The sequence below is a fragment of the Hippoglossus hippoglossus genome, chromosome 24 (assembly GCF_009819705.1).
Source record: "Hippoglossus hippoglossus isolate fHipHip1 chromosome 24, fHipHip1.pri, whole genome shotgun sequence".
In the NCBI taxonomy this organism is placed as follows: domain Eukaryota; kingdom Metazoa; phylum Chordata; class Actinopteri; order Pleuronectiformes; family Pleuronectidae; genus Hippoglossus; species Hippoglossus hippoglossus.
In genome coordinates, this window is record NC_047174.1 from 9,333,261 (window position 1) to 9,355,472 (window position 22,212).

At 39.7% G+C, this 22,212-nt stretch overlaps 2 protein-coding genes across 2 annotated transcripts in view; one reads left to right on the top strand and one right to left on the bottom strand.

Moving 5' to 3' along the window:
- LOC117758432 (potassium channel subfamily K member 2-like) overlaps positions 1 to 9,559 on the top strand; it is a 34,507-nt gene extending 24,948 nt beyond the window's left edge. Inside the window, exon 8 of the transcript XR_004613287.1 lies at positions 9,122 to 9,559. The gene's annotated coding sequence lies outside the window, so the exon portion shown is untranslated. The remainder of the gene's footprint in view (positions 1 to 9,121) is intronic.
- Positions 9,560 to 10,355: 796 nt separating this feature from the next.
- prkg3 (protein kinase cGMP-dependent 3) lies at positions 10,356 to 21,490 on the bottom strand. Its single transcript, XM_034580105.1, has 22 exons — positions 21,130 to 21,490; positions 18,125 to 18,214; positions 17,327 to 17,389; positions 17,056 to 17,182; positions 16,702 to 16,868; positions 16,436 to 16,549; positions 16,005 to 16,110; positions 15,734 to 15,797; positions 15,320 to 15,397; positions 15,080 to 15,168; positions 14,418 to 14,483; positions 14,209 to 14,256; positions 14,079 to 14,120; positions 13,856 to 13,970; positions 13,058 to 13,194; positions 12,870 to 12,959; positions 12,356 to 12,497; positions 11,993 to 12,156; positions 11,517 to 11,633; positions 11,351 to 11,413; positions 11,073 to 11,148; positions 10,356 to 10,751 (listed from the first exon to the last, which is right to left on the bottom strand). Exons 2-22 carry the CDS (start codon positions 18,210 to 18,212, stop codon positions 10,665 to 10,667), a joined length of 2,043 nt encoding a protein of 680 aa, XP_034435996.1. The 5' UTR covers positions 18,213 to 18,214; positions 21,130 to 21,490; the 3' UTR covers positions 10,356 to 10,664.
- Positions 21,491 to 22,212: the final 722 nt, after the last annotated feature.

The window sequence follows — 22,212 nt, forward strand, 5'->3', positions numbered from 1 at the left end:
CTCTCCACATAATTAACTTATGTGGAGAGAACCCCAGGCGTCTTAAAGCCACAGGCCTTTAATCGTATAGAAAACATAACGCCATTAAAAACATGATTATACCAATCAAAGACATGATGACAGACGAGAGGGGAATCACGTGGTTTCAGAGCACTCGTTATAAATGTGCATTAGTGGAGTCAATATCCATGTTTTCATCTTTGGTTTGGTCTTTTGTCTAAACTTTATGCATGACAATGTTTTTAAATTAGGCCCAAGCAACATCTCCAACGTTTAAATTTGGAATAAAGCCACTTGTAGAACTTACACACGCACATTTTAGAACTGTAAACATGATTTCCACAGGTGTTGCATGCGACTTTTAAGTGTTACTTCCAGTGATTATAGATCCAGTGGGTCTATAATCACGTGGCTCTCCTTGTATGGCGACCATGTGTTTCCAGTATGTCGATATGTTACTGTGGGTATGTCACCTCAAATCACTTTTCAGAAGGTTTAGAATAAAAAATTTCTATTCAAAAACACTGACGATCACTGTTTTCTTCCTAGTTGATTTTCTTTTTCAACAAATCCAATTTAACAACCAGTGAAATGAGTCTGTTGCTCAATTCCCTCCTAATTCCCCAGGCTGTCTGTGGAATTCAGACAATCTTTAAAAAAAGATATCTCACTCGTATATAGTTGTATAAAAGCTGTTTTTAAATATACGTTACAACTAGTGCCTTTGTTGTGGGATATTTACAGTGGCAGGTTAACTTTGCCTTCACATGCTCCTCGGAATGTCCCACTTCCCGAGTTGTCGTCGTTCCTGTGCTTTGAAGCCGGATTGTGAAAAAAAACATGGATGCTGTAGACACACGTTAATCCTAAAAACATCTGTTCACATTGAAAGCTACTACAACAGCAACTCGTGTACCAAAATGTTCACAATCGTCTGAGTTGTTGTTCCAGCTTGAGATGGCGTTCACAGGATTTTTTCACGGTGGGAACACATTTTTCTGATTATTCCAACATGGCTTGATTGTATTATTTCAGACATTTGCTGCTCTTGTGACTATTTCAGGCAGTAGGATTGTGTTGATGGGAATGAAACTACCTATGCTAATGTCAAGAAATAAGACCTGCAGTACATCTATATATTTTAAGTATGTATTATTTTAGATGCATTGACAAAACTTGGATGTTCGATGAATCAATTCATTGCTGTTTTGGTTTTTTTCATTGGGTTACGAGCCATTCTCCTATAAGAATTATTTGCGAAGACTTTCTTGTGCACAGAAAGCACTCATTTAATAATATTGTATTGATTTTAGACATTTGTTATTGTGAGTTTCAACAAAAGACCCTTATTTTTCCTTTTCTTCTTTTTAATTATGCAGCCTTTTTCCCAGATAAACAACCTGCAGCTGTTCTTTGCAGCTCGACAACGATGGAGCCAACATTGCTCCGATCACTCGAGCAGCAGATAATGGATCACGGCTGACAAAGTGATCTGAGTCACAAGTTACAAAATGTTCTCTGGGCCTCACAAGCACAGCGTGGCCCGAGAACAGCTGCCACTCATGAGTCGCCGCATTGACACCTTCAATCACTTTGTATATCATAACCTCTCATTCCATTTTGTACCGTTTGTACAAACAGGACAACTTTCCTGGTGTACGTCTTCCAACATGGAGGCAAAACGCGCTCCGATCAGAGCCTGTGGCTGTTTACCTTTAATGCGAGCTGACAGGTTACTAAATGACTCTGAAGATGGGGAGTGACATGACGCGTCACCTTCCAGCCTCTGCCCTGTCAACGCTCGGACAGAACCACAAGCGCTGGCTGCATTACACTGAGACGGCTCCAGCCACAACTCAGCGCCCTTCAACTGGGAGACAGTATGACTCCGATTGTAAATTGAATTTATAGACGAGCAGGAAGCAGCAGGTTCCAGCCTTTTGTTTGAGCTCGTAAAAAAAACGTCTCACTTCATTTATGTCAATACTGTAAATTTTGAAGAATTAGAATTTAGAAAAACCTTGGATGTTTTTTTTTAAAGCACTCGTAGCACATGGCACAGAGTAGATCTTTATTGGTCATAACTGTATTAGTGAATCCAGGCAGTCACACAAAGCACTGGAGCAGGAGGGTTTTGTATACTGAGGACCACAGAGCCATCCCGGTTGGAGACGGGTCGGCTCATTAGTGATTCTGTCTGCGGGGACTTCAGAGAAAACCAGTGACTCAGCCACCAACCACCACTATATCGGGCTGGAGAGGTACAAAGTGAGAGAGGTCGGTTACCTCACAGGTTGAGAGCGAGCTTGACTGTGTGTAAAAGTCATGTGACAGGTCCTGTCCAGACTGTCTCATTCTACATGATTATTTAGCTTATAATTGGCTTAATGTCTCTTTTCTTCCTTTCCCCCCTTTTTTTTAAAGAAGTAGTTTCTTTGCACCTTTTTAAAGAGTCCTGAGCCAAAAAGCTGTGACCATAAAAAAAAATAATGATTTAGCAGCTCCAGAATGTCGCTGGAGTTTTGGGGGATTGTTTTAAGTTTTTAAACTGCAATTATTTGTTGTATAATTCATTGAAAGATCGCATCCAATTTTATATTTTGAATAAAGCTTCACACCATGTTTGAATATTTTCTAAGACTTTTTTTCTATTTTCTTTATTTCTCTCTCTTTGACACCTACACACAAGTTTCTGCACAAATATATATATATATATATATATATAAAAAACTAGCCGGCAGCTAGTTAGGCTATAGCTCAGCACAGTCTGGGCAGCTTGCTTGTCTCTGGCGATATATAACAGTCTACTCACTAACACATTTATTACTACATCCTGTTATTTTCACACATTATATTTTGTATGTATTAAAGGTCCAGTCTGCAAGATTTACAACTACACAATAACCCAATAATCTGAAGTTAGACATCCAACTGTAATCTTTACTAAAAATACGTCCAAATAAAGTGACAGTCCCTTATTTTGACCTTTTAAATCGTCCAATCACAAAACCGTGTGTAAAAGTCAACACGACTACAAAGTCCAGCTTTTTTAATCCAGGCAGGAATCATTTAAACTTTGACCTTTAGCTGGATTTAACAGCATTTTCCTGTTGTGTCCAGGCTGTTGCCATTAGGATATCCTCCCACACTGAGAGGATGAATGACATTCTGACCTTTACTGCTTCCATACTCCCTGTGGAGTATGAAGAGGTATAGTTAGAGACAGTGTCTTTGATAAACACTAATGGCAGCAACGCTACAATATGGCTTTTAACATACATTGAGTCGCTCACATGCTTTAATATATATAAAAGTTGCAAAAATGAAATCATTGGTGCAATCCAAAATCAAAATAAGCTTTCATCTAATTTAATTCAGAATTCACTATTTGAATTTGTGTTTTTCCTTGAACTATCACTGTTATATACAAAAGTTTTAGAGATCTCATCATTTTACCTCAGATGTTGAAGCATCTGTGAGAGAATGTGGAGCAGGAACTTTTTGCTCAAGGCATCAAAGTTTACTTCACAGGCTCAGGTCAGATTTCTACTCCATACACAGTTGTGATTTAACAGCACAGCAGAGATGTGGAGGTGCTCACAAGCGGGGGAGGTTTTTTAGGAACTAGCAGCTTCAGCTATTTGATGCTTTAGTTATATAATCGAACAAGGTTGAAGGAACAAGTTGTCCCAGATATAAAAAGGGTTCTTATGTGCAATTCCTGAAGAATTGTTTTAGGGAGTATTTGGAATTTGAAAGAAGAAGAGAAGTGAAGGAAAAATGAATTAATCAGCAATTTTTTCTTTAAATGCCTGCAGAGCAACTAAAGGCTAATAGGTAGTGAAACATTTAACCAGATTTTTCCTTAACGGCAATTCAAGAAGGTGGAGACCAAAAACAGGGCTAAAAGTAAATACCAAGTAAATGGAAAGAGTTTCATTCCACATAACTGAGAATATGTAATGGTTGTTATTACCGCTTGATTTGACTATCATTACATTTACACAAGTGTGCTTCAGTTTTATTATTTATATTATGACGTGTGAAGTGTTTATTTCTTTCTTGAAACATTCAGCTCAATATCTTTAACCACCATCTGCACGGTTCAGACAGTGAAGGTCAGTAAGTTCAGTTGTCATTGCTCATCTTTAAAACCCTCCACATGAGCCAACCTCTACAAGATGAACGGATGTCCTTTGTCTGAAAGGTGTAGCTCTAATGCCTGAGCTACTTCCTGCTGCTGGGCTTCTGTCATTCCTCAGTGTCGACGGAGACAAATCAGTTGAATTCTTCCGATTATAAAGGGAAGTCTATGGATCAAGAGCATAGACTGATTTCATTTGGTATAACCTGGAAGTGCATTTTCCTAAAGTGCACACCGTTGTACTCTCCTCGAATGATAATGTACATGACAGAAAAAAGAGAAAAATTCCTTCACAGTGGTGGTTTCAGTTTCTTTATCAAAACCCAAAGACATGGAAACTCATAAATTGTCTCTAGGAGTAAAAATGCTGGGATAGACTCCTGGTACATCTGAACTGGATATAGAAAAGTAAAAAATAGACAGAAATGTATGTCAGTACTTCTTAATGATTTCTCATTGAGTCTCCACTGGACTGGTTGCCTGGTAACAGCACACTGATGCCAAAAACTCTGGATATAACTGCTAACATCCAGTGTTTTCCAACACACAAGATACAGTGTGCAAATGAGTGAGCTTTGTCAGTTTGGCATATTTCGGATGGAGTCTATTATCCTCTGTTTCCAGTCTTTACGTTCACGCCTAGCTCCGGACAGACATGACATTAGTTTTGACTTTCAGCCAGAGGAGTTTCTGACAGTCCAACGTTTACGTTTCTCGTTATGGAACATAGCAAACAAGAGAAAACCAGTGGCCGGAGGCATTTTGCTTTCAGGTTGTCAGTCAGTCCGTACATCCTGTTCTTGTGAACATGATATTTCAAGAACACATTATGGGAATTTCTTTAAATTTGGCACAAATGTTCAGTTTGACTTAAGGAGGAACTAACTAGATTTTGGGGGCACAGAGGTCACTGTGACCTCACAAACCATTATTTGCGTCAAGAACACATTACCTCAGGAGAATTCTTTCAAATTTGGCACAAATGTTCACTTTGACTCAAATATTAACTGATTAGATATCAGTGGTCAAAGTTTAAATCCACAGTGACCTCATATGAGTCTGGAAAGAAACTGTATGTAGACAGAAACCTCAGTAGTTCTAGTTTTCACTCCTTTTGATTTGTCATCGCAGAAACAGATAATAATTTATGTCTCTGCTGCATTTAGATGCCAAAGACATTACCCATGAGCTGTCCTATAATGGAATTTCAAACACAGCTGTTGTGCAGTTAAGTGCAGCTTTATAGCCGGATGTAGTTTAAAAGTTCTGTTCATTTCACTTTTTTCCTCCAGGGTAAACCGGAGCTTATCGTTACTTACCTTCTCAGCCTCTGTAAGGGAAATGAGACATGGTAGTTACCTGTTAAATGCAGCTGTTCCAGAGGGATTGAAGTGCATTCATGCAGAAGAGAAACCAATCAATGAGGCCAAATAAGTAGGCAGCTTCTACATACAGAGAACTCATGCACAAACAAGCTCCTGTGACTTTGATTGGATTGTGCACAAAGCTTTGGCTCGTTGGAAAATCTGTAACAACCGCTGGTCTCTTGGGAAAAGCTGCGAGCGGAACATCGGCATTACAGACACAATAGTTCGGCACAAAGGATTAGATGTGCACACATTCAGCGTAACTATGTGCACAATGTTCATTCAGCTGTTGCCAGCAATCTTTATTTTTAAGTAAGTTTCCATTCAATCAGAGCTGGGAGATGAAGGATAGGGGGGGGGGGGGGGGGGGGGGTGAGCAGAAAGTCATGATGCACAAGTTTGAAACCTACCAGTAATCCAATGTGGTTTATTTTTTCATTCCTAGTCATCATCTCTTTGTTGTGAAGGTTAATAAGCTCCAATGACATAATAAAGAAGGTCAGTCAGTAAACACTGATTAGGAAAACACAATAATTGAGTTGCTCCTCAATTATTGTGTTTTCCTAATTCAGACTCGTGTCTGAAGAGCTAAACTGAGTCATTTATTCAAAAAGAAGCTCCAACAAAATCATTGACAAAACTTTAGAGTTTAATTGAAGAGTGTGACTCCTCGAAGAGTTAGACTTCCTCGATTTAAATGTGATTACTGGCAGGAAACCAAGAAGGGCCTGCTTACCAATGTTTGATGCCACTGCAGATACAGTTATAATGTGCTACAGACAGCTGATATCTAACCATGTCATTACTTTGAAAGGGAATCTAAGAGCTCTTTCACATTGAATTTGTTTGATCCAAAACGTCAGACTTCCCAGTTTAGTTCAAACCATAATATCAGGTATGAAAGGTGCCTCGGACCCTGGTTTGGATCAATGGATGAAAATTTTACCTGACCAAAAGAGGTGGTCTCCTTCTGGATCAAACGAACCACAGATCAGTTCAGTTGCTGTGTGAAAACATTCTTTTGGATAGTTGGACTTAAAGTTCAGGAAGAGGAGACAGCATTAAACAATACAAGAAGAAAAAAGAGAGAGGAAGTGTCAGGATTGGTTGTAATTATCCCATAATGTTATTACAGTGGCAACAAAATGAAGAGGTTCACTCATCTTCTCCATTCAAACAGAAAGACTACTTATTTCCATGCACTTTATTAAAAAAAAGGTTTCTGAATATAATAGCCGAATTAGGTAGATGCAGCCCTCACAGATCACGATGACAGGACATATATAAGTCGTACAAAAGTCTTTAGTCTGCTCCCTAAACTGCAATGTGACGTCTGTAACAAAGACGTGAGCCTTATTTTAGAACATGGTGGAAACGCCCTTAGATTCACCACTGAAAGTGTGAAGCCCAGTTCAGCAGGATCCAAAATCTGACATTTCAGCAAAGCCACAAAACACCAGGCTGCATTGTGCAACAGGTTTGAGGAGACAGGGGCGTCAAATGAGTGATTGCTGTCAACTTCTTCACTCACAGCAGATCAAACACACAGGAGAGTGGTCTGTGTTAAGTCTGGGGAAACACAGAGAGGAAGAAACCTCAAAGGAAATCTCACACATGAGTTGAAACGAGATGAGAGTCCTGACTCTGCAGTCACAGTGAAACACGGGAGAGGAGAGAACAGAGAGGAAGAGCAGCTTCCAAAGACAGAATATCATCAAATATCAGCTTTCAACTTTCTCAATTATATTATATTTCCTGTACATGTGAGCTTGGGCTTGGTGGTGTGTTTGTTTGTTTTATATAAATAGTTCATTTTCATTGCTTTAAGAGATATCGTGATACATCTGACATGGAATGAGAAGACAGAGGTCGACGTTAATGTTTTCTTATTTATTTTTGGTTGCTCATAATTAATGTCTGAATGATATGATGAGAACATGACATGTTGCTCTGTGTTTGCTGGATGCATGATTATGCAACTGTTATCTGACATTTGCAGTTTCTTTGTTTGTAGCCAACCAGTAGAAAATCTATGCTCTATGTAGTTTAACATTGAATATTTAATTGTTTTGGTTCTCATCAACTTTCACTCTCATCAACCCACTGTGCACTTTACCTACAACTACTGCAACTAAAAGACAGGAAGAAAGACAAGTAGACATTTCTTTAGCACCGGTGGAGACCAAAAATGGAGCTAAAAGAAAGGGAATATTAGTCTCCTGCTGAAAACCTCACATTTTTTAACTTTCAGATAGTTTGATAGCAGCATTGTAGATAGTAGGAGGTTTTAGTTATTTGACATCAAAACTGCTCCTTCTCTGCAGAACTTCTCTGCAGTCTCCGGTCATAAAATGCCAACAAACAGGAAATTTGGTATAAAAGAGCAAAAAACATAGAGTGCCTGGTCTGTATTAGTCTTTCTTAGAAAATGGATGCGAAGGACAAACATTTTGGACAACATAAATCCCTGCAGGTCTGTAGGCGACAGCTGATCATTTATCAGAGCTGCCCACACACAAACAGAGGCACACTCAGACGCCTGGGACACAAGTGACAAGGCAGAGCAGGGAGCAGTAATTCATCAACACAGGTGTAAACACTGAGAACAATTCACTGGAGGCTGCTCCAACGAGAAAAACTCGACCGGGAAGAGCAAACAGAGACAAACCAGGTGAGAGGAGAAACAGAGGAACCTGCTGTGAGTCAAATGATCCGCTGCAGGAGTCAGACTGAGCACTGCACGCACTTTAAATCAGGATCAAACTGAGGATAGTCACAGAGAGAAGTCAGGATCAAACTGAGTTGCCTGTTGCTGTGTACAAATGTTCAGGAGAACATATACTCCGTTATGAAATATGTAAAGCATACTACCATTTGGTGGTCCAAAAGAAAAGCACTATTACTGCTGTATGAATAATTCAGGAGAACGACTGGCAAGAATGTACTGTGGTCTCTCTCTCACCTTTTCTTTCTTTTCTTGTGTATTAAACATATATTTAGTGAAATGAAACCATTTTATAGACTAAAGTCCATTGTCGCATCAGAGCATTTCTCCACTTAGTTCGACGTCCTCCCACATTCCAAAGACATGAAGGTTAATTGGAGACACCCAGTTGCCCGTGACTACATTACCATGGACACCGATGGTCTGACTAAAGACCTTATAATGAAGAAGACATTATTTCAGTTATGATGTTTACAAGAACATTTCATTCATATTCCTGTTTACATATTACATAGCATCGTTGGATTATGACTCGGGTCAACTTAGATTTTCAATTATTGCTTATTCCAAGTGTGACCGTATTTGGGTTAAGGTAATTTAGAAAATGCAGTTTACACGGTTGTGTCTTGTTTAGACTATTGTCTTAATCCCCCCCCCCCCCCCCCCACAACAGTCAAAGGATAATCAGTATAGATACGTTATGGATTGATCTCTCAACCCTCAACATTATTTAAAATGTTTTAACACTCCCATTACTCTGCTTCATTATGCATATACAGTATTTACATCTGTGAGTCTGGGGCACAGTTGGTACTTTTTTGGATGTTTTCATTGGATTTCAGCTTTATCCTTTAATCCTCTTCTTTGACGTCATATTCTCTGCAGGTAAAACAAGTTTGTCCAAAATGAAAACTCGATCCTACGGGCAGGCCAGCAGGAAACCACAGTTCACTGCTGCGGAGAGATCACGTTGTACTATACCGTGCATCCTCTGGGCCTCTGCTGTCACTGCACTAAATTCTGGACGAGTTATAGATGTTGTGTATTTTTTCGGCAGGAGGGAAACATCTGGCAGCGTGTCTTTCCCCCTATGGAACATATGATGGCTTTCATGTCCTGATGTGGAAAACTGATCTCATCTGTTGATTCCCATTCAACGGGAAGGAAGAGGATCACTCCTTCCTCCTGCCTTAAAGGGTGCCGCTGTGACGGACAGCTGAAACCCTCCAGAGCCTCACAATCAGCTGCAACCAATGTCAAACACATCAGATTAAACCTGTAAATCCCTCGCTCTGTCCCAGGCTGGTTTCCTCACCGATAACATCTTTATAAGCTCAATATTTCCCCTTCATGTATTCTCCAACTATATCTCACCCCTAATCTCCAAATACTTTTACTGCTCGCTGCTGGATGTACTGTATGTGTGCGATTTGGCCCCCACCAGCAAAAGATATGCACTATTGGTTGTGAGCTAAAGTCGGGAAAAAACAAAGTATAAGAGCACTTTTATTTACTAAACATGAGTCAAGTTGAAATTTTTCATCAGGACAGTCTATGATCTTTTTAAATTGGCTTAAGCTGAAGCAGACTTTCCAAAAAGCAAAGATAAACTCTGAAAAAAAGTGACATTTTACAATAAAAACACAACTTTAAAAAAAACTAAAGCATTTAACAGCTGTTAAACATGTTTTATCTCTAAAAACAAACAGAACCAAAAGAAGAATGAACTTTAAAGTACAACACAGATATGGCAGATGTGGTAGAATTGATTTTTCAGTTCATATTAAGCCTTTATTAACACTTGGACTGGCGTTTTATTCTAATCAAGGATAAGCGTTAGTATTACGGTGGCCCTGAAGTTCAAATCACAATAACATAACATAACAACAAATGAGAAAACACAACGGTAAATCAATAAAACACAAAAGCAAATAAGCTTAAGCTAATGTTTTGTTATTTGCCATTTTCTTATTTGTTGTTGGATTTCATTTTTGAGATTTGCATTGTGTTTTCTTATTTACCGTCATTGTTGTATTATTTACAGTTGTGTTTTCCCAAATTTTCGTAGTGTTTATCTCTTGAGCTTTATTATTTGCCCTTGTGTTTTTTGGTTTGTTGTTGTGGTTTGTGTATTGCCGTTGATTTGCACTTCAGGACCATGGTATCATACGGGTGATGTTATTGTCACTTGTTCGTTTGGAAACGAAACGTCTTAACCACCTTTCACCACCCGTCCACATATTTTTGGCCACTTGCCTCACTACATAAAGTCGAAACAATGGAGCCATGATAAATATTTTTGAGAAATTGTGATTCCCTTCAGCTCCAAAGAACCAATTTATCATGATGTGGGTTATGCTGTTTCAGTGTAGAGCTCCTAGAGCTCCTACCATCATCAGGCCTTTTGATCTGTTAAAAATCAGCAGGATCAGAAGTCCCGGTCCCAGCCGGAGAACTCCTCCTCGGCCTTGCTCAGGTCCAGAGGGAACTGATCAAAGTTGATGTAGCAGGGGCCCTGATGGAGGAGAAAACAGACGTTTGACTGAGAAATGAGTCTCGTGGGATATTTCTGTAAAGCGCAGCCACATAATCCTGAAGAAGCACACAGGCAGTGTTTTAAAGTTAAATTCGTTATAAATAATGTATTTTTTTTTCACTTCTTTAACCTTTATTTTGGGATAATTGAACATTTCAAATTGCAAATCCATGAAACATAGAAGATTTGAAACCACACTTTAAAAGTCTGAGAATCTTAGCTTCTGTTTTTCTTAAACTGACAAAAAGGTGTAGAGGAAACACTCAGTGGAGGAAACCCCCAGCTGGTGGTTTGACTCACCTTTCGTATGAGTCGCACTGTGGGGGCGTCGAGTTGACCCTCCCGCAGTTTGTGCCAGTTCATACTGCTGAACCACCTGAACAGAGAAGAGTTTCATACTGTGAGAGAGGACGGGCATCATTCAAACCAAACTGAGAAGCTCAGTCGACTCTAGAGGAACTTAAACTGCAACAGGCAACTAAATACAACCACAAACACAGGTACATATACTTTAATTGAGGTCTTTGCCTTGTTTTTTAATTAAAACCTCAGGCTATATTACACGTTGCCATGGTTACCTGTGATGCCGGACATCTTTGATTCCATTCTTGGTGTTTCCTAACCTCTGACCCGGCCGAGGTCTGCAAACAAAAGTACGTGAATTGGAGAGGAGTTTCCACTATTAAAGAAACCATAACAAAGCCAAAGCATAAATTAACATATATATGTCTGTGTTGTTCTCACCTGCAGAGTTTACTGATTATGGACTTGGCTGCCTCGCTCAGATAAGGTGGAAACTTCAGCACCCCGTCCAATATTTTTGCATAAATCTTCTGGGGCTCTGAACTTGAAAAGGGAGGACTGACAAAAAAATAAAACAATATTATTGTTATTTAGTTTTTTAATATGAATATCTTACAATATGGATTAAATGTCTCAGAAATCATCTATGTATGAGCTCTCAGGTTAAACTGAACCTGTGACAGCAGACTACGAGAAGAGATGTGTTTCACTGCTGCCATCTACTGGTTGGTATTAAGAGACACTCAAGACAAATTTGTGTAACTCTACTGTCACAGAATCCTTGAGTTTTGCTTGATTAATTATAACAATTAAAAGATTTATTTTTTCAAAGATTTATCAAATATATTCAAGACAAAATCCAAATGAGGCAGGTGTATTAGTATTAGTAAAAGTATTAGTATTAGTATTAGTATTACCTTCCCACCAGTAGCTCAAAGATCAAGATGCCAAGGGACCAAAAGTCGACTGCAAAGTCATGTCCCTGGTTCTTGATGATCTCTGGAGCCATGTACTCAGGAGTGCCGACAAAGGAGTAGGTTTTCTCCCCACGCACCAACTCCTTAGCAAAACCAAAGTCCACCTGCACACACACACACACACGCGCACACACAAATACACACATGTCATATGCAGATCATACACAGAATGGAAAACCCTGCTGAATGGAAAAGCATAGACAACTCTATCACATTTTCACATTCAGATGCATTACAACTTAATATTTGATTTTCACTTTAAAGCTTGTAGAAATAAGTGAACAGATTTCTTCTTCGACTCACTAGTTTGATATAGCCTCTACCGTCCAGCATCAGGTTCTCAGGCTTCAGGTCTCGGTACATGATGTTCTTCTTGTGCATGTAGGCATAGGCCTCCACCACGCAGGCAGTGCAGAACACAGCGACAGGCTCGTCGAAGCGCCCTCTGAAATCACAGACACACGTTTTGATTTGCTTTCAAATGAAGCTATTGCATCCTAACACCTTTTTTTGGCTGCTATTTTCATTTGTCTGGGCACAAGCTGCTGCTGGGAATTGAAGTTTATTTCATTGTTGCCACCACTGTACTGTATGTATCACATCAGCGCAGGCTCTACAGTGACTGTCTTTCAATTTGTAATTTCACTGTAATTTAAGTGGTGATCTCCAGATGCCCCAAAGGTAATAAATGAAGTTGGCTACCAATGAAACCATTAAAATAAAATTGCCTTTCTCTCAGAATATCCTATAATACACAATGAGGAACAAAGATGCCAAATACACTGCTTGAAAACTGTCTTTTCATCAGTTTCCTCACACTTCTTTGAGTTTGGTCCAGATCTCCCCTCCGCCACAGAACTCCATCACCATGTAGATGTATCGTGTGTCTTTGAAAGACGCGTGAAGCCTGCACTCGCACAAAGAGAAAGGAAAAGCAGAATATAAATGATTCACTGACACGTTTCCATGCAACGTTCATGAATGATTCCAGTCGCTGGCAGATACCTGACGATGAAGTCACACTGGGTGGCTTTCAGGATCTTCTTCTCAAACAGCATGTGCTCCTCCTGTCTCTTGGCAACAATGTGCTTCTTGCTGACTCGCTTCATGGCGTAATATTTCCCATGATTCACAGTGGTCATCTTAGACATACAAAAACAATCGGCACTACTTTATTGTATCCTATAGATTTTCATACCAATATCACACAGAAATATAGGATGTTGTTGGTGTCAGTTTACGGGAGTTTTTTGGTTTGGAAATTGTTTTTCTTCAGTTTACAAGTCAGCTGAACTAGTACAGGTCCATTTTTCTAAATATCATTATATTATTATATTAGTTTAACCAAGTGTTTTTACTGTCAGCTAATATTTAATTTGAACTGGGTCAACAGGGTCAGTCATTTGTAGACTGCAGCTTTGTTAGGGACTGTATGCAAATTATACAGGAGGGGGAGAGAGGGTCAGTTTTCTTGTTATTCATTCTTCCCTTATCGTAATAAAATCATCCAGGGGAAATAAATACAGTTTATTTAACAGTACTTTTCTCAAAAGTAGAAAGTATAGAAGTATAGTAGAAAGTTTCCATGTTATCATACAGATAACTGAGTTCCCTCAGTATCTGCCAGTCAGTCTCCGATCCCTTTCATTTCTCTTACTGGGTCCGAGTCTAATATATTTAAGTTTAAGGAGGATTTAAGTTTTTCTCAAAGTGATTTTTATATGACAACAACCCCAGTGAGGTTATGGGTGAGAGAAGTGATGAATTTCCCTTTTTAAGCAACAGAGCGATAAAAACTCTCACCAGCTCAACACGTCCGAACCCGCCGACTCCGAGTGTGACCGGTTCTCCTTGGTAGCGTCCTTCCTGGTACAGCACAGAAACCAGATCCTTAAACCTCATGGTGGAGACTGTGGGACTGAGGAAGACAGAAACATTTTAGCTAATTGGAACTATTTTTTATTTCAAGGAACTTGTTTGTGTGATTTATGTGATTGTGTTTCATTTTCCATCCACAGCGACTCACTTTGTCTTTTCTGGAAGTTGTGCCTCCTGCAGCACTTTGGAGCTTTGGAGTAAAAACCAAAGGAGAGTCAATATGTTTTAATCTTAGCGAGATGGAGAGAAGACTAGAAGCGATGATTTATGATACGTACTCATCAAACAGCTCCAGGTGTTCTATGGGAATTGTCTCCTCGAATACCCTGCAGTGACAAACACACAACATGAAAACAAACACACGGCGACAGAGGACAAAGACCCTGGAGGAATTTCCCTTCAGGAATCTTTAACTGCAGCCATGAACAGGAACATCACCTTCATTTACACTCAGAGTTTAATGTTAATCATTTAAAGTCACACTCACTCCTTGTCAATGGAGAAGCAGGTAACAGGGCCGTCGGCAGTGCAGGTGGCTGTTCTCAAAACTTCCCTGTAACAGGAAACACATTGCCAACACAAATCTTGCATCTTAGATCAATGACATCTTACATGTGTAATGTTTTGTTTTCCTGCAACAAGACTGTCGATCTTGTCGAATTAAATACAGCAGATCAAATAAAAAAGAATATTATTAATATTAATACGTTAATATACGTCTATGCAGAAAAGTTTTTCCAGAAAAGTGTGGAAGTATTGCATATTTATTTATTCATTAATATCTTTGCTGAACAAAACGACATCTGAATAATCTTGTTAAAAGATGCTGTCTTAACACACCAAGATACAAGCAGGATGGTATTTTATTTTTTTATAGAAAGTTAGATTCATCTTCATATAATCAAATCAATATGTACTTTACTAAACCGCAGATTACAAACTGTATTCTTGGTTTTTAACAAAAAAAAAGAGTCAAGCACCAGTAATTTTGGGAAACTTTCAAAACTGGTTAATTTATTAGAGCAATTTAAAGTTCTGCCAATGTCTGTTACACTAAAAACACATGGAAGCAGCAGACCAGGGTGCACAAAGCGCTGGATGTTGCATAAGACAAATGTCCTGAGGCATGTGTTGTGTTGCCATGGTTACCGTATGAGGGCCTGTTCGCCGAAATGCTCCCCTTTCCCCATCCTGCGAATGTGCTTCTGAAGCCCGTTCACGTTCTTAGTCACCAGGACCTGAGGGGGGGAGGCCATGGAGGTCATATATAGTCAATGCACAAACATTGTTGCTTGTTTGACAGGGAGTGCAAGCTTAAGTGTCCACACACACACACACACACACACACACACACACACACACACACACACACACACAATGGTGTATTACCTCTCCTTTCAGGATGATGTAGAATGTGTTCGCCTCAGCTCCTTCTCGAACTATGACGTCTTTGTCCTGGTACTTCACCTAATGAACACAACACATAAATACACATTAAGAGTCACTTTCACATATTATCTTATATTATTATCTTATGTTTGTCACGCAAAAAATATGTAATTACGTGCAAATAACAATAAATGCAAATCACAGAAAATGCCTTTAATCCTGAATATTGTAATTCAACATTTTAACATTTTGCAAACTGGAAAAACATTCTTATATTTAGCACGACTATATATATAGGTCAGAGTTTTTTTTTATGTGTGTTTTATGAGGAGTTTTACGATCTCAGATGCAGGTTAGAATCATCACAACTTGATTTTTATTGTCCTTGCACAAGAAGATAACATCCTGACAAACCTCGTCCATGGAGTCAAGGATCTTGGACAACTGGACAACATTCAGGTCCTTCAGAGTACGAGACCTGAGACAGAATACACAGAAAAGAGCTGAAGGGTCCATTAAGCAAAGAAAAAGAATTGCAACAGTGTTTTGTTGGAATTTTATGGTTGGAGGAGACCCCCAAATTATGAGAGTAGAGCAATATGGTGCGATAGTAGTTTCCAAAATGTTGAGATTAAACATGCTGATCTTAAATCCCTACAGCAGCTTGTCTTTAGAGTAAACTCACGTCTTCAGGAAGCCCATGAGCTGCTCACGTTTCTTCTTGGACTTGTTGGTTATGATCGTCCTGTAGGTCTGACGCTCCATGCACCACAGACGCACCACCGTCTTTGCTGCGACGTGAGTGATACAGTCGTTAGCAAAGAGAATGATTGATTAGTCCTTGATTAGCCCAAACTCCACTGCACACTGAAAAAAGGAAATTGTTTACCAACATTTTTCAAATTAAAGTCATCAATTGCGTTTCAATAAGTTAAACAAACTTTATTCATCTGCGTGCTACCAACTGAAGGGATTTTTTGAGTTGGTCCAACAGTTTTTAGTTTTTTCAGTGCACACACACGAGTAATCCCATGGAGCCACATATAGTAGATCACACAATAAACTGCTGTGAATGGCCACAGTATAAAAGTAAGCTGTCCCATTACAGAGGCTGACCTTTGACCGTTGCTGTCCGCTTGCAGTTGTACAGGATGGCGAGCTCCCCAAACACATCACCGCTGGTCAGAGTTCGGAGGTCCTGGCCCGCCTGGGTGACAAGGAGCTCCCCAGCTACAGAATCATGTGGAATTTTCAATATATTTTAATGTATTTTCTACACATTATAAATATTGCATAGATGCTTCTTCTTGATAAAGGGTTTTCATGTCAGATATAGTCTTAAAACATCATGTTCAATTGTATTGTTTTACACGTGTCCCCACCTGCCACGATGTACATGCTGTCTCCTTCACTGCCCTCTTTTATAACTTCCTTGCCCGGTTTGAAGTCAGACACCACCAAGAGGTCCACCATCATGGCGGTTTGTTCATCGTCCAGGCGGCTCAGGAAGTCGTTCTTCTGGATGGATTTCACGATCAGATTCGTCTCGCTGGTTACGGGAGGTGAGAGGGGTCATGTTGAGTTAAGGTCTTGGGAAGAGCTCCCATGAAACAAACAAACAGTTCATAGATTATATACATGTTTGACATGTGCTGGAGAGTCACAGTGGATTTGCCAAATCCTGTGCCGTCTTATTAAAATGGGATATTCTCTCATCAGCAGCCCTGATTACCAACCTGACAGTTTTCTTGACCCCGGTGCCTGTAATCTCCAGGTTCTCGCGTATTGGCTCGGAGGCAATGACAGCCGCACGGCTCTTCCTGACCTGTGGTTCAATCTCATTACCGCTGTTGGAGGGGAACTCTGCAACGGACAAACACAGTCACACTAATAGAGCCTTTAATACTGTAAACGGCTGCCATGTTTCAGCCAAATGTAAAGTCAAAGTTCACCTTTGTTATACGTGTGTGTGTGTGTGTGCCCCAGCTTCCCACATTGGCCTCTTACCCAATTCATGATATTGACTCTGCAGTTCCTGCAAAAGATTTTCTTTCTCCTGCAGTCGTTGTTCTGTGAGGGAAAAAGCAAATGTCAGAAACAACATATTCTCGGAGGATAAATGTTTTCATTTCTACAGCTTTAAGGTTTGTGTCCAGTCATCGGAAGGAGATGAAGGCTGTAAGTTGAGGCAATTGTTCAAATAAATGTTTAACAGATGAGTTGAACGTTTATTCAAGAGAAGTAAAGTTGATTATTAGTGAAGATAAGTGATACAATTTAAAAACAATGGTCTACCTAGTACGAAAACTGAAGTACAATTGCTGGCGTTTACAGTTGGTTATCTTAACTTGAAAATGTGAGTCAAAATTATGTGGAATTTGTACATGTGTTTGACAAGAGAAAATATGTTTTCTTGAATGGATAATGTAACATATATTATTAGTTTTAACCCAGAATATCCAGTTTAAATGTTGACACATCATTAATCAAACAACTTGTTTAACTTAACTTTGTGAGTGGAAATAAAGCCTATTTTGAGTTTACTCTTGTTTTTAAGGCAGCAATTGAACTTAACTTATTAAATTGAACCACCATGATAGTTTGTACACGGTTGAACTTTCTCTCTCCATTTGAGAGTTTATTGGCCAAATCTTTAGCTATTGTATTCCCCATGTTCCTAAGCAACTACCTATGTACCCATTGATCTTAGGTACAAGTGGGAATCCCATGGTACATTGCTACATCACAGTTGGTGACTCCACTCTATACTCCATAGTTATTCTGTGATGTTATGTCTGTGCTCACCCAGGTCTGTATTTTGCCTCTGCAGCTCCTGGTTGATCAGACATTGTTTTTCCAGCTGCTGCTTCAGGTCCTCCAGTTGCTTCTCCATGGCTGCAGAGAGAAAAAATATCCTGTAAATATCGCAATCAGACAATGCTGACTTTTTATATTGCAACATTGCCATTTCAATGACATCCTCAAGACATAATATATACATTATATGATGACATAAGCCGTAGAACTTGTCTCTAATGTTATTGGTTGTATAAGTTAATGCATTACTGCACTATATGACACGGTTTTCTGATTTCTTAGCGATGTCACTATTACATCATTCCTCGCATAGGATCATAAGTATTTTTTGATCTATACAATCTCTGTAATCCTTTATGATGTAGACATGCCTCATATACCTTTTGAAATATACATGAGGTGATTTTGTGATTTCTTTGTGACTTTTTCATAATATTACAAATTTTATGACGTCATACTGTAATATGAGACTTATGTTTGGTGGGGATTCATATTTGCAGATTACTAAAGTTTATGTAAGAGAATTTACCTAATTTAATTATGGTAATTATGCTGTTCATATATTGTATTCTTCTCCTCAATTTAGAGCTGGACCTTTATAATGTGGCACATGCATCTAATGTGAGTGATGTTTAACATTGGTGGAGTGATATGGTGTAAGATGTGATGTGCCACTCTGGTTGTGAGGAGTTCAGAAGTTCTGCGTTGTCGGATTCGGACGTCAAACGTGTGTGGAGTCAAACAGACAAATCTGTCCCTGTTTACCCACAGATCGAAAGTAAGTTGGTTAAGGCAAAGAGAAAGACCTGTCTTACAATAATAGCTTTGGATTGCCTCTCCATTATTTCTGGAGATATCATGGAAATGTTGTTGACCTGGAACCCGTTTTTTAAACCGATCAACTCCAAAAGTTAATCATCTGGAAATACCCTCCTAAGCAATATTCCTACCAGGTTTGGTAAAAATCTGTCAATGTATTGTTGAGTTATTTTGAACATATACACACACATGGGCGAAAAACAAGACCCTGCTCCTGGCAATGGTGGCGCAGAGTAAAAATAAACATACAGGAGGGGAATCAACAGAGTGTAGAGTGAAGTGTGTACAACCATGGATAGGAGGTTTAAACTACGCATCTGGACACAGACAAAGAACACAGTGACAAACAGCTGATTTGTGTAGAGACAAGCCTAACAAAGTCCTAGACGTCATATTTAAACAGAATGTCACTAAACTGGTGCCTTTTTCACGGGGAACTGAGCTCTGCTGCTGTGCCTGCACACAGCAAGAGGCCCGCTGAATAATGCACACTAATGATGGACAGTCAACGGGGTGCTTTCTGAAATGCTGTCGCACCCTCCCAGCATCTCCTACAGATCTATTACCTCTCCAATGACTGATAACGACACAAAAACTGTCAAAATAGTCGAAAACTTTTCATTAATGGCTCCCTCGTTGCAGAATGTGTGTATGTGCATTACTTTATTCTTTATGCTTGTGTGCTGCTACAATAATGTGTGACATTAACCGCCTCCGCTGTATAATTTTATTGCAGAAATGTGAGCCGGCAAACAGCAAATGTGTGTGTGTGCACATGTGCAAAGAAAAAAGACAGAATCATCAGTACTGTTGTGTGTGACAGGTCAACCAACATCGCCCTGGTAACGAGACGTCCTCACCTTTTTAATTTGGCTCAGATGATGGGGCTCATGTTGACAGGGCAAACACGACAATCAACACAAACACAAGGCCGCTGGTTGTACAATTAATTCACCAAACATCCACCTCAGCAAAGTTTGCGGCGATCAATCACTGTGCTCGTCACATGACCCCGGTTACCACCTCCTCACCCTGAACATTGAACAGCTCCGAGATTAGACATGATGTTGGATCATAAAGTCGCCGAGCAACAAACTGTGACGGGGAAAATATAAAATGGCTCCTGTCCCACCCGTGGAGAAGACTGTCCCTTTATGCAGACGGTGCCAAGAAGTTACAATGTTTAAATAACACATTTACAACATCATACTTTCCATTACACCTATGATTGGCAATCAAGAAATGTCCACTGCATAAAACCTCTGCCTGTGTCGTTGCACACAGCCATTAAAATTTTACTGGAAACATAATGGCAACAAAAAAAGGTTGCCCCATCATGCTTGGAAGTCAATTGTGCCTCTGGGTGTTTTATTAACCCGTCGTCAACGCACACAGAGACAGAGCAGTGCACAAACACAATTTATATGCTGTCGAGGAACTTGCAGCTACAAATTGGGCACCTAGAGATGATAACCTTTAGTTCCTGCTGGTCAACTATTTAAGCCGCTGTTAGTTTAACCCTGCACTTTTAGCCCGGGAGAAACAAAATAGAGACTTTATACCCAGAAGTAGCTGCTGGTTGTGTGTCAGCTGCTTTATTCTTTTATTACGTGATGCAATGACGACAGATAAATGTCTAATATACGCGTGTAGTTTAGTCACACTTTTACTTTGACACTTTGGAAGTCGTAAACATTCAGATAAACAGATTATCATCTGGTTTATTTCAGGGGAAAGAATGAGATGAAGAGAAATAAGGATTTGCTTTTCTCAGCAGGAGCATGATGCTCGAGCGGGTTATTCAGATACAGCCAGCATACATTACACTCTATACTCCCTCATTACTAATTCATGGACAAGTGTAGCTACAGCTGGATTCTCATAAGATGCTGTGTAACAGAAGCCTGTGCCTGGTGCGATCGTGCATTCATTCACGGCAGGTCAGAGTTTTTAGCACATGCAGAGCCTCGTCTTTTTTACTTGTTAAAATTGTGATTGCGATAACTTAAACACCACATACTTGAAAAAAAATATGTATTTCCCTGTTTGCAAGTGTTTAAAGCTGCACTTTTAACACTTGACAACATCTGGATCTGCAGCACAGACTCAACATAAAAGTGCCAGAAAACCTTTACATGACCCAACACCCGAATGATATGAATCAGTAGACTCACCTGCAGGCTGTGTGTGATCACCAGAGATGAGGAGTTCCTGCCCGAAGCCGCATGGATTCCAGAAGCTGAACAAGTAAAATCTCCCTGGACTTCACTTTCGAGTTCCACTTTCAGTCGTACAGAAGTATTTTTGCTTCGTACATAAGCAACTCCTGCGACCTGCTTGACCCCCAGATTGACTAGAGACCGTGCACACCTGAGCAGACACCAACATGCAGCCACGTCTCCAGCATTGTCCTCCTCCTCCTCCTCCTCCTGCTGCTCTTCCTCGGCTTACACAGCCATGTCTGCTCTTCTCACATATATATGTTTTTCAGTTTTGTGCTCTCGCACTCTCAATTTTTCCTCTTCTTTCTCTAACTGTCAGTCTCAGCAGCTCCTGGTGTTGAATCATTAACTGTGACCCGCGGCTCCTCCCATCACACCAGGTAGAAGAACACAGACAGGAGGAGGAGGAGGAGGGGGAGGAGGGGGAGGAAGAGGAGGATGGAGAATAGCTGAAGTTTGGTGGAAATACATTCAGCTCAGCTGACAGTGTTTGATTAAGTGTGATTTTGTTATAATAATAGGATAATAATAAACTTTATTTCAATAGTGCTTTACAAAATATGTGGGAATAAAACAACACAGATCAAAACCAGACAAAACAAATAATACAAAGAATTTACAATTTTTTTTTAAAGACATCCAATAAAACCCGTTAATAATCAGGCATTAAAAAGATAAGATAAGATGTATTATTGCACATACAGTATATTAACCATAATATAATCTCGAGTTCCAGAGCTTCGGGTCCCGAAGGTGAAAGCCTGGTTACCCCTCGTTACCAGCCTTGACTAATAAGTGTTGGATAGAAAATCCTATATTAAAGCTCAGAGCATAGGGAGTTAGTAGCTGTGTAATTTCACTGGGCACCAGACTGTGCTGAGCTTTAAAAGTTATTAAAAGATTCTTACAATCAATCCTAAATCTAACTGGGCGTAAATGAACGTATACGTCTGGTGTTTAAATGTGAGCAGCGGTGTTCTGCACCAGCTGAAGCCAAGACACTGTGGATTGACTGGTACATGTAAATATTCAAGT